We start from the raw sequence: 20510 nt of genomic DNA on the forward strand, positions 1-20510 counted from the left end.
GTAGGTATTGGTGTAGTTATTTTTTAATTCTTGCACATACATACTGTTACTTATAAATACATTTAGTTATTATATAATTTATGTATGTGTCCGTATCTCTTAAAACAAGTTAGTTTAACATCCTGTTTGCTGGTACAACTGATTTACTGTGTCACGAAATGATGTAGGGCTAAAAAGTGTGTCACCAAGATGAAAAGTTTGGAAAGCTCTGCTCTAAGCTATGGTTGGGTACTTTTATATAAAGTTCTAAATATTTGTGTTTAAACATTTATTTGCCTTGATTCAGGATGTTCAATATTCCTTATTTCAGACAGTCAGTTTCATTATTTGGGATAATGCATTTGAATAATCAATTTTTTTCTTACCTTAAAATTTGACTTTTTTCCCTGTGGGCTGTTAGGCTAGCGGGGGCTGAAAATGCTTCATTTTATTGCGTCATTCTTGGCGCGGACTTTTTTGGCGCAAAAAAAATTCTTTGATATTTCCGGCGTCATACTTGTCACCGGAAGCTGCGTCATTTTTTGACGTTTTTGCGCCAAAAGTGTTTGCATTACCAACATTCAAAATGGTAACTATAAGGACTATTCTGCCTTTTGTTCAGCAAGGGCATTATATATCCACAATAGATTTACAGGATGCATATCTGCATATTCTGATTCATCCAGATCACTATCAGTTTCTGAGATTCTCTTTCCTAGACAAGCATTACCAGTTTGTGGCTTTGCCGTTTGGCCTAGCAACAGCTCCAAGGATTTTTACAAAGGTTCTCGGTGCCCTTCTGTCTGTAATCAGAGAACAGGGTATTGTGATATTTCCTTATTTGGACGATATCTTGGTACTTGCTCAGTCTTCACATTTAGCAGAATCTCATACGAATCGACTTGTATTGTTTCTTCGAGAACATGGTTGGAGGATCAATTTACCAAAAAGTTCATTGATTCCTCAGACAAGGGTAACCTTTTTAGGTTTCCAGATAGATTCAGTGTCCATGACTCTGTCTCTGACAGACAAGAGACGTCTAAAATTGGTTTCAGCTTGTCGAAACCTTCAGTCTCAATCATTCCCTTCGGTAGCCTTATGCATGGAAATTCTAGGTCTTATGACTGCTATCTAGGAAGATATATTATCGAGTCTGGAAGATTTACATTTCTTGGTGTCTTTCTCATCATTTTTCTTGGCATTCTTTTAGAATTCCTAGAATTTTACAGTTTCTTCAGGATGGTTTGGATAAAGGTTTGTCTGCAAGTTCCTTGAAAGGACAAATCTCTGCTCTTTCTGTTCTTTTTCACAGAAAGATTGCTAGTCTTCCTGATATTCATTGTTTTATACAAGCTTTGGTTCGTATAAAACCTGTTAAGTCAATTTCTCCTCCTTGGAGTTTGAATTTGGTTCTGGGGGCTCTTCAAGCTCCTCCGTTTGAACCTATGCATTCGCTGGACATTAGATTACTTTCTTGGAAAGTTTTGTTTCTTTTGGCCATCTCTTCTGCTAGAAGAGTTTCTGAATTATCTGCTCTTTCTTGTGAGTCTCCTTTTCTGATTTTTCATCAGGATAAGGCGGTGTTGCGAACTTCTTTTAAATTTTTACCTAAGGTTGTGAATTCTAACAACATTAGTAGAGAAATTGTGGTTCCTTCATTGTGTCCTAATCCTAAGAATTCTAAGGAAAGATCGTTGCATTCTTTGGATGTAGTTAGAGCTTTGAAATATTATGTTGAAGCTACTAAAAATTTCCAAAACACTTCTAGTCTGTTATCTTTTCCGGTTCTAGGAAAGGTCAGAAGGCCTCTGCCATTTCTTTGGCGTCTTGGTTAAAGTCTTTGATTCATCATGCTTATGTCGAGTCGGGTAAAACTCCGCCTCAAAGGATTACAGCTCATTCTACTAGGTCAGTTTCTACTTCCTGGGCGTTTAGGAATGAAGCTTCGGTTGATCAGATTTGCAAAGCAGCAACTTGGTCTTCTTTGCATACTTTTACTAAATTCTACCATTTTGATGTGTTTTCTTCTTCTGAAGCAGTTTTTGGTAGAAAAGTACTTCAGGCAGCTGTTTCAGTTTGATTCTTCTGCTTATAATTTCAGTTTTTTTCATTATAAGATTTAAACTTTGTTTTAGGTGTGGATTATTTTCAGCGGAATTGGCTGTCTTTATTTTATCCCTCCCTCTCTAGTGACTCTTGCGTGGAAGATCCACATCTTGGGTATTCATTATCCCATACGTCACTAGCTCATGGACTCTTGCTAATTACATGAAAGAAAACATAATTTATGTAAGAACTTACCTGATAAATTCATTTCTTTCATATTAGCAAGAGTCCATGAGGCCCACCCTTTTTTGTGGTGGTTATGATTTTTTTGTTTAAAGCACAATTATTCCAATTCCTTATTTTTTATGCTTTCGCACTTTTTTCTTATCACCCCACTTCTTGGCTATGCGTTAAACTGATTTGTGGGTGTGGTGAGGGGTGTATTTATAGGCATTTTAAGGTTTGGGAAACTTTGTCCCTCCTGGTAGGAATGTATATCCCATACGTCACTAGCTCATGGACTCTTGCTAATATGAAAGAAATGAATTTATCAGGTAAGTTCTTACATAAATTATGTTTTTTCCAGCATTTGGCTGTTTTTTTTTATCCGTCCCTCTTTAGTGACTCTTGCGTGGAGTTCCACATTTTGGGTATTGATATCCCATACCTCACTAGCTCATGGACTCTTGCCAATTACATGAAAGAAAACATAATTTATGTAAGAACTTACCTGATAAATTTCTTTCATATTGGCAAGAGTCCATGAGGCCCACCCTTTTTATGGTGGTTATGATTTTTTTTGTATAAAGCACAATTATTTCCAAATTTCTTTGTTGATGCTTTTTACTCCTTTCTTTATCACACCACTACTTGGCTATTCGTTAAAACTGAATTGTGGGTGTGGTGAGGGGTGTATTTATAGGCATTTTGAGGTTTGGGAAACTTTGCCCCTCCTGGTAGGATTGTATATCCCATACGTCACTAGCTCATGGTCTCTTGCCAATATGAAAGAAATGAATTTATCAGGTAAGTTCTTACATAAATTATGATTTATTACCCAAAGTTTATATTAATATTATTTTTACCTCTATGATTACCTTGTAGCTAAGCCTCTGCAGACTGCCCCCTTTTTCAGTTGTTTTGCCAGACTTGCATGAACTAACACCCTCTATCTGTGTAAAAATGTCAAATGCATAAGAGATAAGAGGCGGCCTTGAAGGGCTTAGAATTAAGCATATGATCAAATATAGGTTTAGCTTTCAACTAAGAATACCAAGAGAACAAAGAAAATGTTATGATAAAAGTAAATTGGAAAGTTGTTTAAAATTCCAAGCCCAATCTGAATCAAAAAAAGTTTAATTTTGACTACACTGTCCCTTTTAATGTATGCAAAGAAGGCCTTGCAAACTTGGTCAACAGAAGCCTCATTCTTGAAAGCCTAAGAAGTGCCAACTGATCTGGTAGAATGAGCAGTATTCTTTTTAGGTGAAGGTTGCCCCACCTCCAAGTAAGCTTTATGGAAAAAAGTTTCAACCAAGAAGCTTAATGAACTGCAGGATTTCAAGAAAACTAGAAGTTTGTCTGAAATCCTTAGTAGCATCAACATAATACTACACAACTCTAACAACATTCAAATTGTGAAGAAGCCTTTCTGAAGAATTCTTAGAAGGAACAACAATTTCCCAATTTATATTGTCTGAAGCCACAACCTTGGACAAAAAGTCAAACTTGGTTCTCAAAATTGCCTTATCCTGATGGAAAATGAGATAAGAAGAATCAAAAGAAAGAGCAGACAACTCTGAAACTCATCTAGCAGAAGAGAGAACCAACAGAAACAAAACTTTCCAAGAAAGAAGCTTAAAATCTGCCTTATGCAAAGGCTCAGAGGAGCCTGCAGAACCTTCAACTGTAAATTTAGATTCCAAGGTGGAGAAATTGGCTTAATGAAAGGCTTAATATGTGCCAAAGCCTGAACAAAACCATGAATGTCAGGAAATGTGGCAATATTCCTATGAATTAAAACTGAAATAGCAGAAAACTGTCCCTTCAAAGAACTGGCAGATAGGCAATTATCCAGACCATCCTGTAAAAACTGTAGAATCCTAGGAATTCTGAAAGAATGCCAGGAAAAAGCATGATCCAAACACCAAGAAATAAAGGCCTTCCAGGCCATATGATTTTTCTTAGTCACAGGCATACAAGCCTGGATCAAAGTCTCCAGAATCTGAAAAACTTCTATGTCTAAGAACTAATTGTTCAATCTCCAAGCCATCAAGCTTAGAGGCTTGAGATCTAGATGGAAAAATGGACCTTGGGACAGGAGGTCTCGCCTCAGAGGAAGAGGCCAAGGTGGGCAGCTAGATATCTGAGCCAGATCTGCATACCAAACCATGCTGGAGCAATCAGAATTACTGATGATTCTTCTTGCCAGATCTTGGAAATCACTGTAGTAAGAGGAACCAGAGGGGGAAACGCATAGACAGGCTGAATGTACCAAGGAGCTACTAGAGCATCCACAAACTGTCTGAGGTTCCCTGGACTTTGCAAAGTACCTGGGAAGTTTTTTGTTTAACCGATAAGCTATCAGATCTATTTCTGGGAGACCCTAAAGATCCAAAATCTAAATGAAAACATCCTGAGGATGAGACTATTCCCCTGGATGCAGAGACTGACATCTGAGAAAATCTGCTTACCAGTTGTAAACTCCTGCAATATGAACAGCAGAAATTAGACAGTGATTGGCTTCTGCCCATGAGAGATTTCGAGATCCCTCCCTCATGGCAAGAGAACTGCAAATTCCCCATTGATGATTGATATAGACCACTACTGTAACATTGATTGAAAATTGAGAAAGGACTCCCTTTTTAACAGAGGGCAACTCTGAAGAGCTCTGAGAATAGCATGGAGTTCTAAAATATACATTGGCAACCTCGCCTCCCGAAGAGCCTAAAACCCCTGTGCTCTGAGACCCCTAGACAGCTCCCCATCCTGAAATATTTGCATCTGTAGTGATCACAGTCCAAGTAGGACAAGCAAAAGAAGCCCATAATAAGCTGATGCTTCAGCCACCAAGAAAGGAACAGCGCCACTATGTAAGTAATCATCCTTTAAATCTATTGTGGACATAAACTGCTGAACAAAAGGCAGAATAGTCAGAATAGTCTCCATTTTGAAAGTAGACAAACTTGTTCAGAGCTTTTAGATCCAAAACTGATCTGAGAGTTCCCTTCTTTTTTGGGACTCTGAAGAGATTTGAATAAAATATCATCCATTGTTCCAACAATGGAACAGGAACACTCACTCCCATAGTCTGACTGAAGAAAGGCTTGGGCCTTCAAGTGATTCTTTGGAACATTGGGTAGAATAAACCCTTGTCTGGGAGGCCTTGTCCTGAAAAATATCTGATACCCCTGAGACACTATAGAACCCAGGGATTTGTAACAGACTAAAACAAGGCTTCCTGAAAAATGCACAGCCTGCCCCTTACCAGAATCTCTGGATCGGGGGCCATACCTTCATGCAGACTTGGAAGTAGGGGTAAACGTCTTGGACTGTTTGGGCCTGTTCCAATTTGAACTCGGTTTGCAAGCAGAGCTAGTGGGCCTTGTTTTTGAGAGGAGGAATGAGATTTTTGTTCCCTGTTCTGACGAAAGGAACAAAAATTATTTGAAGCCTTAGATTTACCCCATGACAACTTGTACTAAGGATAAAAAGTTCACTTACCTTCAGTAACAGTAGAAATAATAGAATACAAATCAGAGCCAAACAACTTCTTTCTTTGAAAAGAAATAGATAATAGTCTAGATTTAGACACCATATCAGCAGACCATGATTTTAACCGTAAAGCTCTTCTGGAAAGAACTACCAAAGATTTACTCTAGGCATTAAAGGGATGCTGAACCCAATTTTTTTCTTTCATGATTTAGACCATGCAATTTTAAGCAACTTTCTAATTTCTTGGTATCTTTATTTGAAAAAGCAGGAATGTAAGCTTACAAGCCGGCCCATCTTTGGTTGAGCACCTAGGTAGTGCTTGATGATTGGTGGCTAAATGCAGCCACCAATCGGCAAGCGCTATCCAGGGTTCTAAACCAAAAATAGGCCAGTTCGTAAGCTTACATTCCTGCTTTTTCAAATAAAGTTACCAATAGAACAAATAAACTCATAATAGGAGTAAATTAGAAAGTTGATTAAAATTGCATTCTCTATCTGAATCATGAAAGAAAAAATGTGGGTTCAGTATCACAAATTATTTATCTTAATCATGTAAAATTCAGCATCACAGTATTAGCACATTTTAAGCAATGCCAAAAGCTTCAAATTTTAAGCCACAGGGCTGTGTTTTTTTTTGTCTAGGTCTACTACCAATCAACAATTTTGTATTGCTCTAAGACACCATGTTGTGTTGATGGGAGAACCAGACATTATGGTATTATTACAGCTAAAGCCATGCTTAACTTCAAAATGTCAATTATCCTTCATTAATCACTGGTCTTCACTTTCTGTGATCCAACTTTTTTTTTCTTTTTCTTTTACACGTCTTAAAGGGACACTGTACCCAAAAATTTTCTTTTGTAATTCAGAAAAAGCATGCAATTTTAAGCAACTTTCTAATTTACTCCTATTGTCAATTTTTCTTCGTTCTCTTGCTATCATTATTTGAAAAAGAAGGCATCTAAGCTTTTTTTTGGTTTCAGTACTCTGGACAGCACTTTTTTATTGGTTGATGAATTTATCCACCAATCAGCAAGGACAACCCAGGTTGTTCACCAAAAATGGGCCGGCATCTAAACTTACATTCTTGCATTTCAAATAAAGATACCAAGAGAATGAAGAAAATTTGATAATAGGAGTAAATTAGAAAGTTACTTAAAATTTCATGCTCAATCTGAATCACGAAAGAAAATTTTTGTGTACAGTGTCCCTTTAAGGCTGAGAGTGGCTATTCGGGAGAGATGTGGTCTAACTGTTCCATTCATGGGAATTTGACATGTTGATTGCTTTATAAAGGAGTATATTAGGCAGTTGTCAAACATGTCCCACCATATTAAAGGGATAGTGCTATTACATTGTCTTGTTATCATCCATGTGTTGATTATGCAAATCTAATGTATTTACTGGTCCTTTACTGCATTTAATTAAATTATGATGCTTAAAGGGACAGTCTTCAAAAGAATTTTTGTTTTAAAAGATAGATAATTCCTTTATTACCCATTCCCCAGTTTTGCATAACCAACACAGTTATATGAATACACTTTTTACCCGTGTGATTACGTTGTATCTAAACATCTTCCCCCTGATCATATGACTTTTTATTTATTATCTATTGACTTGCACTTAGTACTGTGTTGTGCTAACTCTTAAATAACTCCTTGGGCTTGAACAAAATGTTATCTATAAGGCCCACAAGAACTAGCAGTTTCCTGTTGTGAAAAGCAAATAAAAAAGCATGCAATAAGAGGCTGTCTGTAGTGGTTTAGAAACAGGCAGCAATTTAGAGGTTTAAAGGTTATAAAGTATATTAATACAGGTATACCCCGCTCATACAGCGGGTTAGGGACCGGAGCCCCGCTGTAAAGTGAAAACCGCCTTAAAGTGAAACAAGGCAGTTTTAGCTTTCTTTCCACTTGCCAGTGTGTTTAAAAACTTGAAAACATGTTTGAACTAGCATATATTAGGGGTGCAATAGGGCTAAGTTTAGTTTAACACTAGCACAGCACAGTATTCAATAAATACTGTACTTGTAAAATAGTGACAATTACTGTAGTAAAATTTGCCAAACTATAGCACTGAGACACAGATTGCACCGTAAAGCTGTAAACAGAGTGAACTGCGCATAACAAAATGGTGCCAGTCACTTTTCTCGCAAACTCACAATGATTACAGCACTGTTTCATAATCCTTGGAGGTTGAACTTCAGCTCCACAAAGCGCTGTATTAGCGAATCGCTGTAAAGTGAGGTATACCTGTATATCAATGTTGGTTGTGCAAAGCTGAGGATTGGGTAGTAAATGTGTTATCTATCTTTTTAAACTATTACAACTTTAGTGTAGACTGTCCCTTTAAGTGTCTTTAAACCTCCAGTGGTTTCAATTTCATAATACCATTTGATGTAGAACGTTTATAACTACAATACATCGTCATAAGGATGTCATTAACACAACACGTCTCTCTTGTTTGTTTATTAAAAATAGCACCTCCCCAGTGCAATTACCTACAACGTTTCTTATTTTAATTTGCTTGTTGCTTTTATGTTTTCCATCAGTACAAATGGCCTTTATTAGCACATACTTTGTGACGTATTCTACAAAACAATTACATTTCCAGTAAATATTTTTTTTGTACCAAATCATTCTTATAAGCTTGTGATATGCCTATTTCTGTTTTATTTCTAGCTATGCTAAAGCTGCTTTTTGCTTGGAAGAACTCATAATGACTAATCCGCATAATCACCTCTATTGCCAACAGTTTGCAGAAGTGAGTATTTACTAAAGAAGCACTCTTTTTTTTGTTTTTTTATTATTATTTATTTTTTATTAATAAGAGTTCATCAGCTTATAAAGTCATATAGTATAATATTAAAATATCACAATATAAGAAATTAACTTACATATTCTGGTTAGTAATTAAGTTATCATATCTTTTATATTATTATTATTAAATCATAAGAATGTTCACTGTCAATAATGCAACATATAAGTAAACCTAAATTCCAAACTTCAAAAGCAAAACAGGATTTAAACATATCATTTTTTAAATCTTTATATTCAGTAAAGTATCTGTTAGTTCTTACTGCCTTTGGATATGCCATTTAGATAATAACTCCTTGCCAGAAATATTGAATGTTGTCCTTTAGCTGCCAATTTGAATGAGCTAGTGTCTGAGAAATTTCTATGTATTCAGAGATATTCTTCCACAGGCAGACTTTTGATGGTCGACTGGGAATGGGCACTAGACACTGGTTACATATTATTGGTAAATTTAGTTTTGCAGTATGGCTCTGTCATAATTCGATTGTTTGTTTTTTTTTTGTTTTTTTTTAAAGGTTTTATTTTTGGTCCAAAAAATGAACCATATATATTAATTTGAGTCGCGTGTCATTAAAATATAACATCATGTAAGAGTCACAGTCACATAACAGGGTGCATAATTTAATTTTCAGGAATAATATGTGCTTAAAGAAGCTGATTGGTGTCAGAGCCATGTGTATTTAATTGGATCTTTTTGAAGTTGTTTTCTCCAACTCTCAGTTACCGGGAGTCCTAAATAGATAATCAAATTGGCCACAGTGGTATTTTAAATGTTTTTTTTAAATTAAACTTTATAGCATGAAAAGGTCTGTATATGGACTGAAACACATAGGCTTTCTGTGTATTTTTGCCCTCTCTCTTTTATATATGTCTGCGCACGCTTGTGTGTGTAATGTATATCTATGTATGTACTGTATGTGTGTGTATGTATGTGTATATATATATATATATATATATATATATATATATGTATGTGTATATATATATATATGTGTGTGTGTTTGTATATGTATGTGTGTATGTATGTATGTATATATATATATATATATATCTCACACACATTAGCTGACATAGTAAACTTTTTCTCAGCTATGATGTATTCATCTGTTGTGTTTGGTTAACAAGTACGAATAGTGGGTAGAAGTTTATTATACAGCTTTTTGATGCTACACTTTAAGTAGACCAGTGAGAATAAGTGGAGTGATGCATTATGTGGCAAGGCATTTAGCTTATTGATATAGTAAGATATAGAATATTGGAGGTGAGTGTTTATTAGTTAAATCTTGGTTCCTTTTTTCAGAGAGGGTTAGTTAGTATTTTAAAACATCCATATTCTAGCATATGTAACAGGAATACTTTTTTGAAAGAGGAGTAGTATATCATCCGTTGTTGACATTGTTCTTCATTATTAAAGCCTTAAATATTGGTCTGCTTACCGGTAGAAAGATCTCCTACAAACGATCATGTTAAAAAATTTAACTTTCTTTCATGTAATTAGCAAGAGTCCATGAGCTAGTGACGTATGGGATATACATTCCTACCAGGAGGGGCAAAGTTTCCCAAACCTCAAAATGCCTATAAATACACCCCTCACCACACCCACAAATCAGTTTTACAAACTTTGCCTCCCATGGAGGTGGTGAAGTAAGTTTGTGCTAGATTCTACGTTGATATGCGCTTCGCAGCAGGCTGGAGCCCGGTTTTCCTCTCAGTGTGCAGTGAATGTCAGAGGGATGTGAAGAGAGTATTGCCTATTTGAATTCAATGATCTCCTTCTACGGGGTCTATTTCATAGGTTCTCTGTTATCGGTCGTAGAGATTCATCTCTTACCTCCCTTTTCAGATCGACGATATACTCTTATATATACCATTACCTCTACTGATTCTCGTTTCAGTACTGGTTTGGCTTTCTACTACATGTAGATGAGTGTCCTGGGGTAAGTAAGTCTTATTTTCTGTGACACTCTAAGCTATGGTTGGGCACTTTTATATAAAGTTCTAAATATATGTGTTTAAACATTTATTTGCCTTGATTCAGGATGTTCAACGTTCCTTATTTCAGACAGTCAGTTTTATTTGGGATAATGCATATGAATAAATCAATTTTTTCTTACCTTAAAATTTGACTTTTTTCCTGTGGGCTGTTAGGCTCGCGGGGGCTGAAAATGCTTCATTTTATTGCGTCATTCTTGGCGCGGACTTTCTTGGCGCAAACATTTTCTTGTCATTTCCGGCGTCATACATGTCGGCGGAAGTTGCGTCATTTTTTTGACGTTTTTGCGCCAAAAAATGTCGGCTTACCGGATGTGGTGTCATTTTTGGTGCCAAAAGCATTTAGGCGCCAAATAATGTGGGCGGCTTTTTTGGCGCTAAAAAATTCGAGCGTCATTGTTGTCTCCTCAATATTTAAGTCTCACTGTTTGCTTCTGGTTGCTAGAAGCTTGTTCATTGGCATTTTTTTCCCATTCCTGAAACTGTCATTTAAGGAATTTGATCAATTTTGCTTTATATGTTGTTTTTTCTGTTACATATTGCAAGATGTCTCAGATTGACCCTGAATCAGAAGCCACTTCTGGAAAAACGCTTAACTGAGTTTCAGTTCTACCAAAGCTAAGTTCATTTATTTTAAATGTTATAAATGTTTAACTTTAGCTATGGTTTGTAATAAGTTATTATGATATACTTTTACATGCAGAATCCATTAGTATTTATGCTTTATATATTGCCATTCTTACATCTTATGTACAAGAAATACATCTAATCTAATAAAATTTTTAGGTCTTTTTCACTTCTTTTTTAATTATTGAAGTTTCAAATGACCAACAACATACTGTTTTATCCTTCTCTGATGATGTTTTTTCTCTTTCAGAATTTTCTTCATCAGATATTGACACTAACAAATCTACTTTTTTATTATTTTTTTATTATTAAAGTATATTTGTTCTTTGTTGAAAAGGTGTTGATTATTTTGGATATTAAGGTAACTAGTTCTTTAAGACTAGCTGACACTATTTCTGCCTATTTATTCTTCTGTGTTTTCAGAGGTTTTTCTTTCCAATTCCCCATACTAGGGAATGGAATAGGCTGAGAATTTTCTTTTATTCCTTCTTCTAAGGTTTTAAACTATATTCTTTGCCAGCAGTTAAATTCAATTTGGAGGGTTCTCCAATTTATTGGGGCTATCTCTACTCCTACTAATTATGCTATTGTTTCTATAGCAAAATAGTATTATTTTCCTTTAGATAGTTGTATCTTATTTATGGAAAATTATTTAGTTTCAGGTACTTTTCTTGGTCCTGTGATTTATTTGGATATTGCAATTGCTTCATTTTTGTTCTTTTTACTTTAAGATCAAGTATCAGATTATGATTTATTTTAGCATTGTTAAGGGACAACATTTACTAGACTAGGTGCTGTTGCATTTGTCTTGTTGTTTTGCATTTATTGATTATGCAAGTCCACTGTATTAACTGGTCCTTTAAACTGGACTATCATGCTAATAATTTCATTTGTGTCTTCATTTTATTGAATATTTTCGCAAATGAGGGTTAATCTATGTCTTTAGCTATTTTAACTAGAAGAATTTTGTGATTTTTAAAAAAATCCATGTTTCTTTTGTTCTAAGATAATCAGTTATTTGTTTTATAATTGGATTCAATTCTTAACTGTTACTCTGGGCTTCAAGATTGAGTTCTAAGACTAAAACTTTAAGCTTATACTAGTTTGGTTGTTCTTCTTAAGGAACGAATTCCTGAGTTCTTTCCCAAGTAACATGTTTATAATTGGAAATTTTTCAGTTCGAAATCAGCTCCCTAATATTGCGATGTACGTGCCGTATTCCAGCTTGGCTGGTAAGGGGCAGGTTAAGACTTCTTTGAAATTTATTTGGTTCTATTTGGTCCAAATTTCTTTGATTTTATTCCAGTAAGGCTAACACTTTCTTTAAGTGTTTTCTGTCCTATATATTTTGGTCACCCATGGGGTTCAAGCGCTGCTCAGACCTGGAATCTTCTGGAGTATTTCTTCAAGTTCCTTTTTTAGGAACTGGGTTTTGGAGTTTTATTCAAACTATTCTGCCTTTTTATGGTCAGTGATAGCATTATTTGTTTTCATTAGATACAATAAATGCATATTTTCATTTTTCTGTTTTCATTCAGATTTTTTTCTGAGGATGTGGAATCTCATATGATTCACTTTGCTCTTCAGGACATAGTTAGAGGATCTTTTTTTCAAAAGCTCTTGATTCCTCACACAAGGGTCACCTTTTTTAGGTTTCCAGATAGTTTGTGTCACTGTCTTTGTCTCTATCAGACAAGGGACAATTTTATTGGGTTCCGTCTGTCGGTACCTTTAGTCTCTATTATTTCCTTCAGTTGCTATATATGCATAGAAGTTTTAGGTCTTATGGCCACAGCATTGGATTCAATTCCCTTTGCTCATTTTCAATAAGAAAGAACCTTTCCAGTCTTTTATGAGTGTTGTTTCTTCAAGAACATGGTTGGAGGATCAATTTACCAAAAAGTTTGTTGATTCCTCAGACAAGGGTAACCTTTTTAGGTTTCCAGATGGATTCAGTGTCCATGACTCTGTCTCTGACGGACAAGAGACGTCTGAAATTGGTTTCAGCTTGTCGAAACCTTCAGTCTCAATCATTCCCTTCGGTAGCCTTATGCATGGAAATTCTAGGTCTTATGACTGCTGCATTGGACGCGATCCCCTTTGCTCGTTTTCACATGCGACCTCTTCAGCTCTGTATGCTGAGCCAGTAGTGCAGGGATTATACAAAGATATCTCATTTAATATCTTCAAAACCGATTGTTCGACACTCTGACGTGGTGGACAGACCACCATCGTTTAGTTCAGGGGGCTTCTTTTTGTTCTTCCAACCTGGACTGTGATCTCAACAGATGCAAGTCTGACAGGTTGGGGAGCTGTATGAGGGTTTCTGACAGCACAAGGGGTTTGGGAATCTCAGGAGGCGAGATTACCAATCAACATTTTGGAACTCCGTGCAATTTTCAGAGCTCTTCAGTCGTGGCCTCTTCTAAAGAGAGAGTCGTTCATTTGTTTCCAGACGGACAATGTCACAACCGTGGCATATGTCAATCATCAAGGAGGGACTCACAGTCCTCTGGCTATGAAAGAAGTATCTTGAATACTTTTATGGGCGGAATCCAGCTCCTGTCTAATTTCTGCGGTTCATATCCCAGGTATAGACAATTGGGAAGCGGATTATCTCAGTCGCCAAACGCTACATCTGGGCGAATGGTCTCTTCATCCAGAGGTATTTCTTCAGATTGTTCAAATATGGGGACTTCCAGAAATAGATCTGATGGCTTCTCATCTAAACAAGAAGCTTCCCAGGTATCTGTCCATGTCCAGGGATCCTCAGGCGGAAGCAGTGGATGCATTGTCACTTCCTTGGAAGTATCATCCTGCTTATATCTTTCCGCCTCTAGTTCTTCTTCCAAGAGTGATTTCCAAGATTCTAAAGGAGCGTTCGTTTATTCTGCTGGTCGCTCCAGCATGGTCTCACAGGTTTTGGTATGCGGATCTTGTCCGGATGGCTACTTGCCAACCGTGGACTCTTCCGTTAAGACTAGACCTTCTATTGCAAGGTCCTTTTTTCCATCAGGATCTCAAATCCTTAAATTTGAAGGTATGGAAATTGAACACTTGATTCTCAGTCATAGAGGTTTCTCTGACTCCGTAATTAATACTATGTTAAAGGCTCGTAAATCTGTATCTAGGAAGATATATTATCGAGTCTGGAAGATTTACATTTCTTGGTGTTTTTTTCATCATTTTTCTTGGCATTCTTTTAGAATTCCTAGAATTTTACAATTTCTTCAGGATGAAGGTTTGTCTGCAAGTTCCTTGAAAGGACAAATCTTTGCTCTTTATGTTCTTTTTCACAGAAAGATTGCAAGTCAATTTCTCCTCCTTGGAGTTTGAATTTGGTTCTAGGGGCTCTTCAAGCTCCTCTGTTTGAACCTATGCATTCGCTGGATATTAAATTACTTTCTTGGAAAGTTTTATTTCTTTTGGCCATTTCTTCTGCTAGAAGAGTTTCTGAATTATCTGCTCTTTCTTGTGAGTCTCCTTTTCTGATTTTTCATCAGGATAAGGCGGTGTTGCGAACTTCATTTAAATTTTTACCTAAGGTTGTGAATTCTAACAACATTAGTAGAGAAATTGTGGTTCCTTCATTATGTCCTAATCCTAAGAACTCTAAGGAAAGATCGTTACATTCTTTGGATGTAGTTAGAGCTTTGAAATATTATGTTGAAGCTACTAAAGATTTCCGAAAGAGTTCTAGTCTATTTGTTATCTTTTCTGGTTCTAGGAAAGGTCAGAAGGCTTCTGCCATTTCTTTGGCATCTTGGTTAAAGTCTTTGATTCATCATGCTTATGTTGAGTCGGGTAGAACTCCGCCTCAACGGATTACAGCTCATTCGACTAGGTCAGTCTCTACTTCTTGGGCATTTCGGAATGAAGCTTCGGTTGATCAGATTTGCAAAGCAGCAACTTGGTCTTCTTTGCATACTTTTACTAAATTCTACCATTTTGATGTGTTTTCTTCCTCTGAAGCAGTCTTTGGTAGAAAAGTACTTCAGGCAGCTGTTTCAGTTTGATTCTTCTGCTTATAATTTCAGTTTTTTTTTCATTATAAGATTTAAACTTTGTTTTGGGTGTGGATTATTTTTCAGCGGAATTGGCTGTCTTTATTTTATCCCTCCCTCTCTAGTGACTCTTGCGTGGAAGATCCACATCTTGGGTATTCATTATCCCATACGTCACTAGCTCATGGACTCTTGCTAATTACATGAAAGAAAACATAATTTATGTAAGAACTTACCTGATAAATTCATTTCTTTCATATTAGCAAGAGTCCATGAGGCCCACCCTTTTTGTGGTGGTTATGATTTTTTTGTATAAAGCACAATTATTCCAATTCCTTATTTTTTATGCTTTCGCACTTTTTTTCTTATCACCCCACTTCTTGGCTATTTGTTAAACTGATTTGTGGGTGTGGTGAGGGGTGTATTTATAGGCATTTTGAGGTTTGGGAAACTTTGCCCCTTCTGGTAGGAATGTATATCCCATACGTCACTAGCTCATGGACTCTTGCTAATATGAAAGAAATGAATTTATCAGGTAAGTTCTTACATAAATTATGTTTTTTCACAAACTTTTGGGTTCTCACTGAAATTGTTTACATTTTGTGTATGCAGACATAATACAAATGGTTGTTAAAGCTGCTCAGAAATAGCAGACATGCAGGGCTTTGCCATGGCTTTTGGTTTATTAAAAGGCCGCTAATTGCAGCTGCATACCACTTTTCTGAAATTCCCTTCAGTGAAGGGGTTAATCTGGTAGCGTGTTAGGTTAAGTGTAGCTGTAGTGTAGAGATTACTCTCCAACCTGATACCTTCAACTCCTAATCCCTACCTGATCCTTCCCAAACAGCTATCTTCCCTCCCTCACCCCCACTAGTCATCAAGTCACCACCATCTTAGGTACTGGCAGACAGTCTGCCAATATGAAGTTTTAGGGCATTTTTTTTTTATTAATCAAACTTTTTTTCTCCCCCCCCCTGCAGTGTAGAACCCCCCTTATCCTCCCACCACTGTGATCCCTCCCAAACAGCTCTTTAACCCACCTCTTCTAACAAGTGCCCGCCATCTTAGGTACTGGCAGCTATCTGCAGTACACAATTTTTATATATTTTATGTATGATTTTTATTTATTAATTAAAATAAAATGTTTCTGTAGTGTAGCGCCCTCCCCCCTCCAAGTGATCATTGGGTAGGGCCCCCTCTCTAACAGAGTGTCCCTTTCTGCATTAGTGATCTGCTTCATATGTTATTGGAAAAGCAGACGCCTTCTCCATCTGGCTACGATCTTAGCTGCCAGAGCTAACAGCTGGGACTGCAGCATGAGGGAGAAGGTTGGACATAGCTACTAGGTCAGCAGAGTTTGCTGGGCAAAGTACCCCATGATGTAGTATCTACGTCCAAATGGCTTAAGGGGTTAATATTAAAAGAATAGTGGAGGCTGATATTACTGGAAGAGTACTTTACCTCTAAGTGGCAGATGTTGGCATTAAAGCTAATGTCCGCTGTTTGAGGCTACTATTTTAATTAGCAAAGAAAAAATCATCTCTAAACCACTGTGTCTAGCAACCCTGGACACAATTCTCTCAAAACAATAGATTAACAGATTAAAAAAAAGAATATATGATAAGGATGCCCTTTTGAAATTGACACCATTTGTTCCTTAAATTGAAAGTCAATACTATCATTGTACAAATGCTAGGATTGACTATTGAAACAAATAAAGGGGACTTTCATTCATGAAGTATAAGATACTTCATGTAGAAATATCCTTTATTTGTTTCAATCGATCGCGATTCTTAGCTGCTACGGCACAGAGAAAAATAATTTTTTTGCTAAGAGGTGACTTTTTCACCTCCTTAGCCAATAACCGTACGGTAAATCCAGCTTGGCACCCATGGGAGCCAGATTTACCGCGCGGCTATTGGGTAAGAGGTGAAAAAGTCACCTCTTAGCAAAAAAAAAATTAAGCCGTGGGCTGTAGCTAAGAACGGCGATCGGTTGAAACAAATAAAGGAGCTTTCTACATGAAGTATCTTATACATCATGTATGAAAGTCCCCTTTATTTGTTTCAATAGTCAATCCTAGCGTTTGTACAACGCTAGAATTGACTTTCACTTTAGCATAATCTGTTTGTTTATTGTTTAATTCTGTAAACATTTTCTCCCTACCAATCTCACTGCTTCCCCCCCCCCCAATAAAAGATGGCAAGTTTTTATCAAAATACTCCAACACTATTTACTCTGAAAGGAAAACCCATGTGTATGAAAATAACAACAATTTTAAATAACAGTGCACTGAAAACAGCACAATTTGATTTGTATTAGACGTAATATTAAAGATTAAATATATGCTGTGCTCTCCCTGTGTACTTTGTTCTCCATTGCAAACATTGATATAGCAGGGAAGACCAAGAAGAGGGGAGGAAAGAAAGATGACGAAATAGAAATACTAAAGGGGTTTAGTGGGATATTAGTGTTGATATCATTTTACTGTTATTTTGGAAGATGCTCTTTATATCCTCAAAGTGTATGTTAATCTTTGGAGGGGAACAGTCTATTAAAGGGACTGTATACACCAATTTTCATATAACTGCATGTAATAGACACTACTATAAAACGGAATATGCAGATACTGATCTAAAAATCCAGTATAAAACATTTTAAAAACTTACTCCCAGAGGCTGGGAAAGCAGGAAGAGCAGATCCCCCCCCCCCCCCCCCACCCTGCATATAAAAAGACCCATTATAAAAACAGGAACAAGCAGGAATCTGTAGACTTCGTCTGCATCTGATACTTTTGGGCTTGGCTAGGAGTCTGAAAATCAGCACAATGTTATTAAAAAATAAACAAAACTATACATTGTTACAAAAACACTCCCAGAGGGGCTATAGAAATGGATCACCTACAAAACATTTACAAAAAGACAAAATTAGTGTACAATGTCCCTTTAAGTAGACATTCTATTTTAAGTTGTTTTGTTTTTTTAACAGGTTAAATACACTCAAGGTGGGCTTGAAAATCTTGAATTGGCTAGAAAATATTTTTCTCAAGCTTTGAAACTGAACAATCGAAATATGAGAGCTTTGTTTGGGCTTTACATGGTACGTTTCCTCCACATTCATGTTTGTATTTGCTATATGTTATCCCTTTAATAAATACTGCAGCATTATAATTTTAATGGTTTACATTATATACTGGTTATATATTTTCATACCTTAATTATTGTAGCTGTTTAAAGGGGCATTTAAGTGATTTTTTTTTATTACATTGATTAAGCAATATTTCTTGTCAGGCTTGCAGAGATGTGGCATTCTCCACAAATGGAGCTTTTGGAGGTGTCCTTATCAACCACTGAGTAGGAACCTTCATAGTTAAAAGTTTTTCTTCACCTTTGTCTATATGGTTTTGACACAAAAGCACACACATTGATTTCTATATTAAACCAAACTTATTGTTATTAATAAATAATTTTCTTCACAATCAATGTGGAACCATATGAAGGCTCACCCAGCTTTTCACAAAATTGGTTCATATCTCTGTATTTCAGAGTCCTTTGGAATTGAACATTTTTTCCCAGATATATTCTTTTCTCCAACATAGGTGTGTCCGGTCCACGGCGTCATCCTTACTTGTGGGATATTCTCTTCCCCAACAGGAAATGGCAAAGAGCCCAGCAAAGCTGGTCACATGATCCCTCCTAGGCTCCGCCTACCCCAGTCATTCTCTTTGCCGTTGTACAGGCAACATCTCCACGGAGATGGCTTAGAGTACTCAACTGTGGGGCATTCCAGACATGGATCTGATGGCCTCTCGTCAGAACTTCAAGGTTCCTTGCTACGGGTCCAGATCCAGGGATCCCAAGGCGACTCTAGTAGATGCACTAGTAGCACCTTGGACCTTCAAACTAGCTTATGTATTCCCGCCGTTTCCTCTCATCCCCAGGCTGGTAGCCAGGATCAATCAGGAGAGGGCATCGGTGATCTTGATAGCTCCTGCGTGGCCACGCAGGACTTGGTATGCAGATCTGGTGAATATGTCATCAGCTCCACCATGGAAGCTACCTTTGAGACGAGACCTTCTTGTTCAAGGTCCGTTCGAACATCCGAATCTGGTCTCACTCCAACTGACTGCTTGGAGATTGAACGCTTGATCTTATCAAAGCGAGGGTTCTCAGATTCTGTTATTGATACTCTTGTTCAGGCCACAAAATATGGAAAAAATATATCTGTTGGTGTGAATCTAAAGGATTCCCTTGGGACAAGGTAAAAATTCCTAAGATTCTATCCTTTCTTCAAGATGGATTGGAGAAAGGATTATCTGCAAGTTCCTTGAAGGGACAGATTTCTGCCTTGTCTGTGTTACTTCACAAAAAGTTGGCAGCTGTGCCAGATGTTCAAGCCTTTGTTCAGGCTCTGGTTAGAATCAAGCCTGTTTACAAACCTTTGACTCCTCCTTGGAGTCTCAACTTAGTTCTTTCAGTTCTTCAGGGGGTTCCGTTTGAACCCTTACATTCCGTTGATATTAAGTTATTATCTTGGAAAGTTTTGTTTTTGGTTGCAATTTCTTCTGCTAGAAGAGTTTCAGAATTATCTGCTCTGCAGTGTTCTCCTCCTTATCTGGTGTTCCATGCAGATAAGGTGGTTTTACGTACTAAACCTGGTTTTCTTCCGAAAGTTGTTTCTAACAAAAACATTAACCAGGAGATAGTCGTGCCTTCTTTGTGTCCGAATCCAGTTTCAAAGAAGGAACGTTTGTTGCACAATTTGGATGTTGTTCGCGCTCTAAAATTCTATTTAGATGCTACAAAGGATTTTAGACAAACATCTTCCTTGTTTGTTGTTTACTCTGGTAAAAGGAGAGGTCAAAAAGCAACTTCTACCTCTCTCTCTTTTTGGATTAAAAGCATCATCAGATTGGCTTATGAGACTGCCGGACGGCAGCCTCCTGAAAGAATCACAGCTCATTCCACTAGGGCTGTGGCTTCCACATGGGCCTTCAAGAACGAGGCTTCTGTTGATCAGATATGTCGGGCAGCGACTTGGTCTTCACTGCACACTTTTACCAAATTTTACAAGTTTGATACTTTTGCTTCTTCTGAGGCTATTTTTGGGAGAAAGGTTTTGCAAGCCGTGGTGCCTTCCATTTAGGTGACCTGATTTGCTCCCTCCCTTCATCCGTGTCCTAAAGCTTTGGTATTGGTTCCCACAAGTAAGGATGACGCCGTGGACCGGACACACCTATGTTGGAGAAAACAGAATTTATGTTTACCTGATAAATTACTTTCTCCAACGGTGTGTCCGGTCCACGGCCCGCCCTGGTTTTTTAATCAGGTCT

At 37.1% G+C, this 20510-nt stretch overlaps 1 protein-coding gene across 2 annotated transcripts in view; it reads left to right on the plus strand.

The window, feature by feature from the left end:
• Nucleotides 1-20510, plus strand: part of EMC2 (ER membrane protein complex subunit 2) — a 224939-nt gene that overhangs the window by 172894 nt on the left and 31535 nt on the right. The window contains exons 9-10 of one of the 2 annotated variants that reach the window (XM_053715284.1): nucleotides 8421-8502; nucleotides 18167-18277. In XM_053715284.1, the coding sequence (XP_053571259.1) occupies nucleotides 8421-8502; nucleotides 18167-18277 (193 nt within the window). The remainder of the gene's footprint in view (nucleotides 1-8420; nucleotides 8503-18166; nucleotides 18278-20510) is intronic. The other variant, XM_053715286.1, reaches the window with a different exon arrangement.

This window comes from Bombina bombina, chromosome 5 (assembly GCF_027579735.1).
Source record: "Bombina bombina isolate aBomBom1 chromosome 5, aBomBom1.pri, whole genome shotgun sequence".
NCBI lineage: Eukaryota > Metazoa > Chordata > Amphibia > Anura > Bombinatoridae > Bombina > Bombina bombina.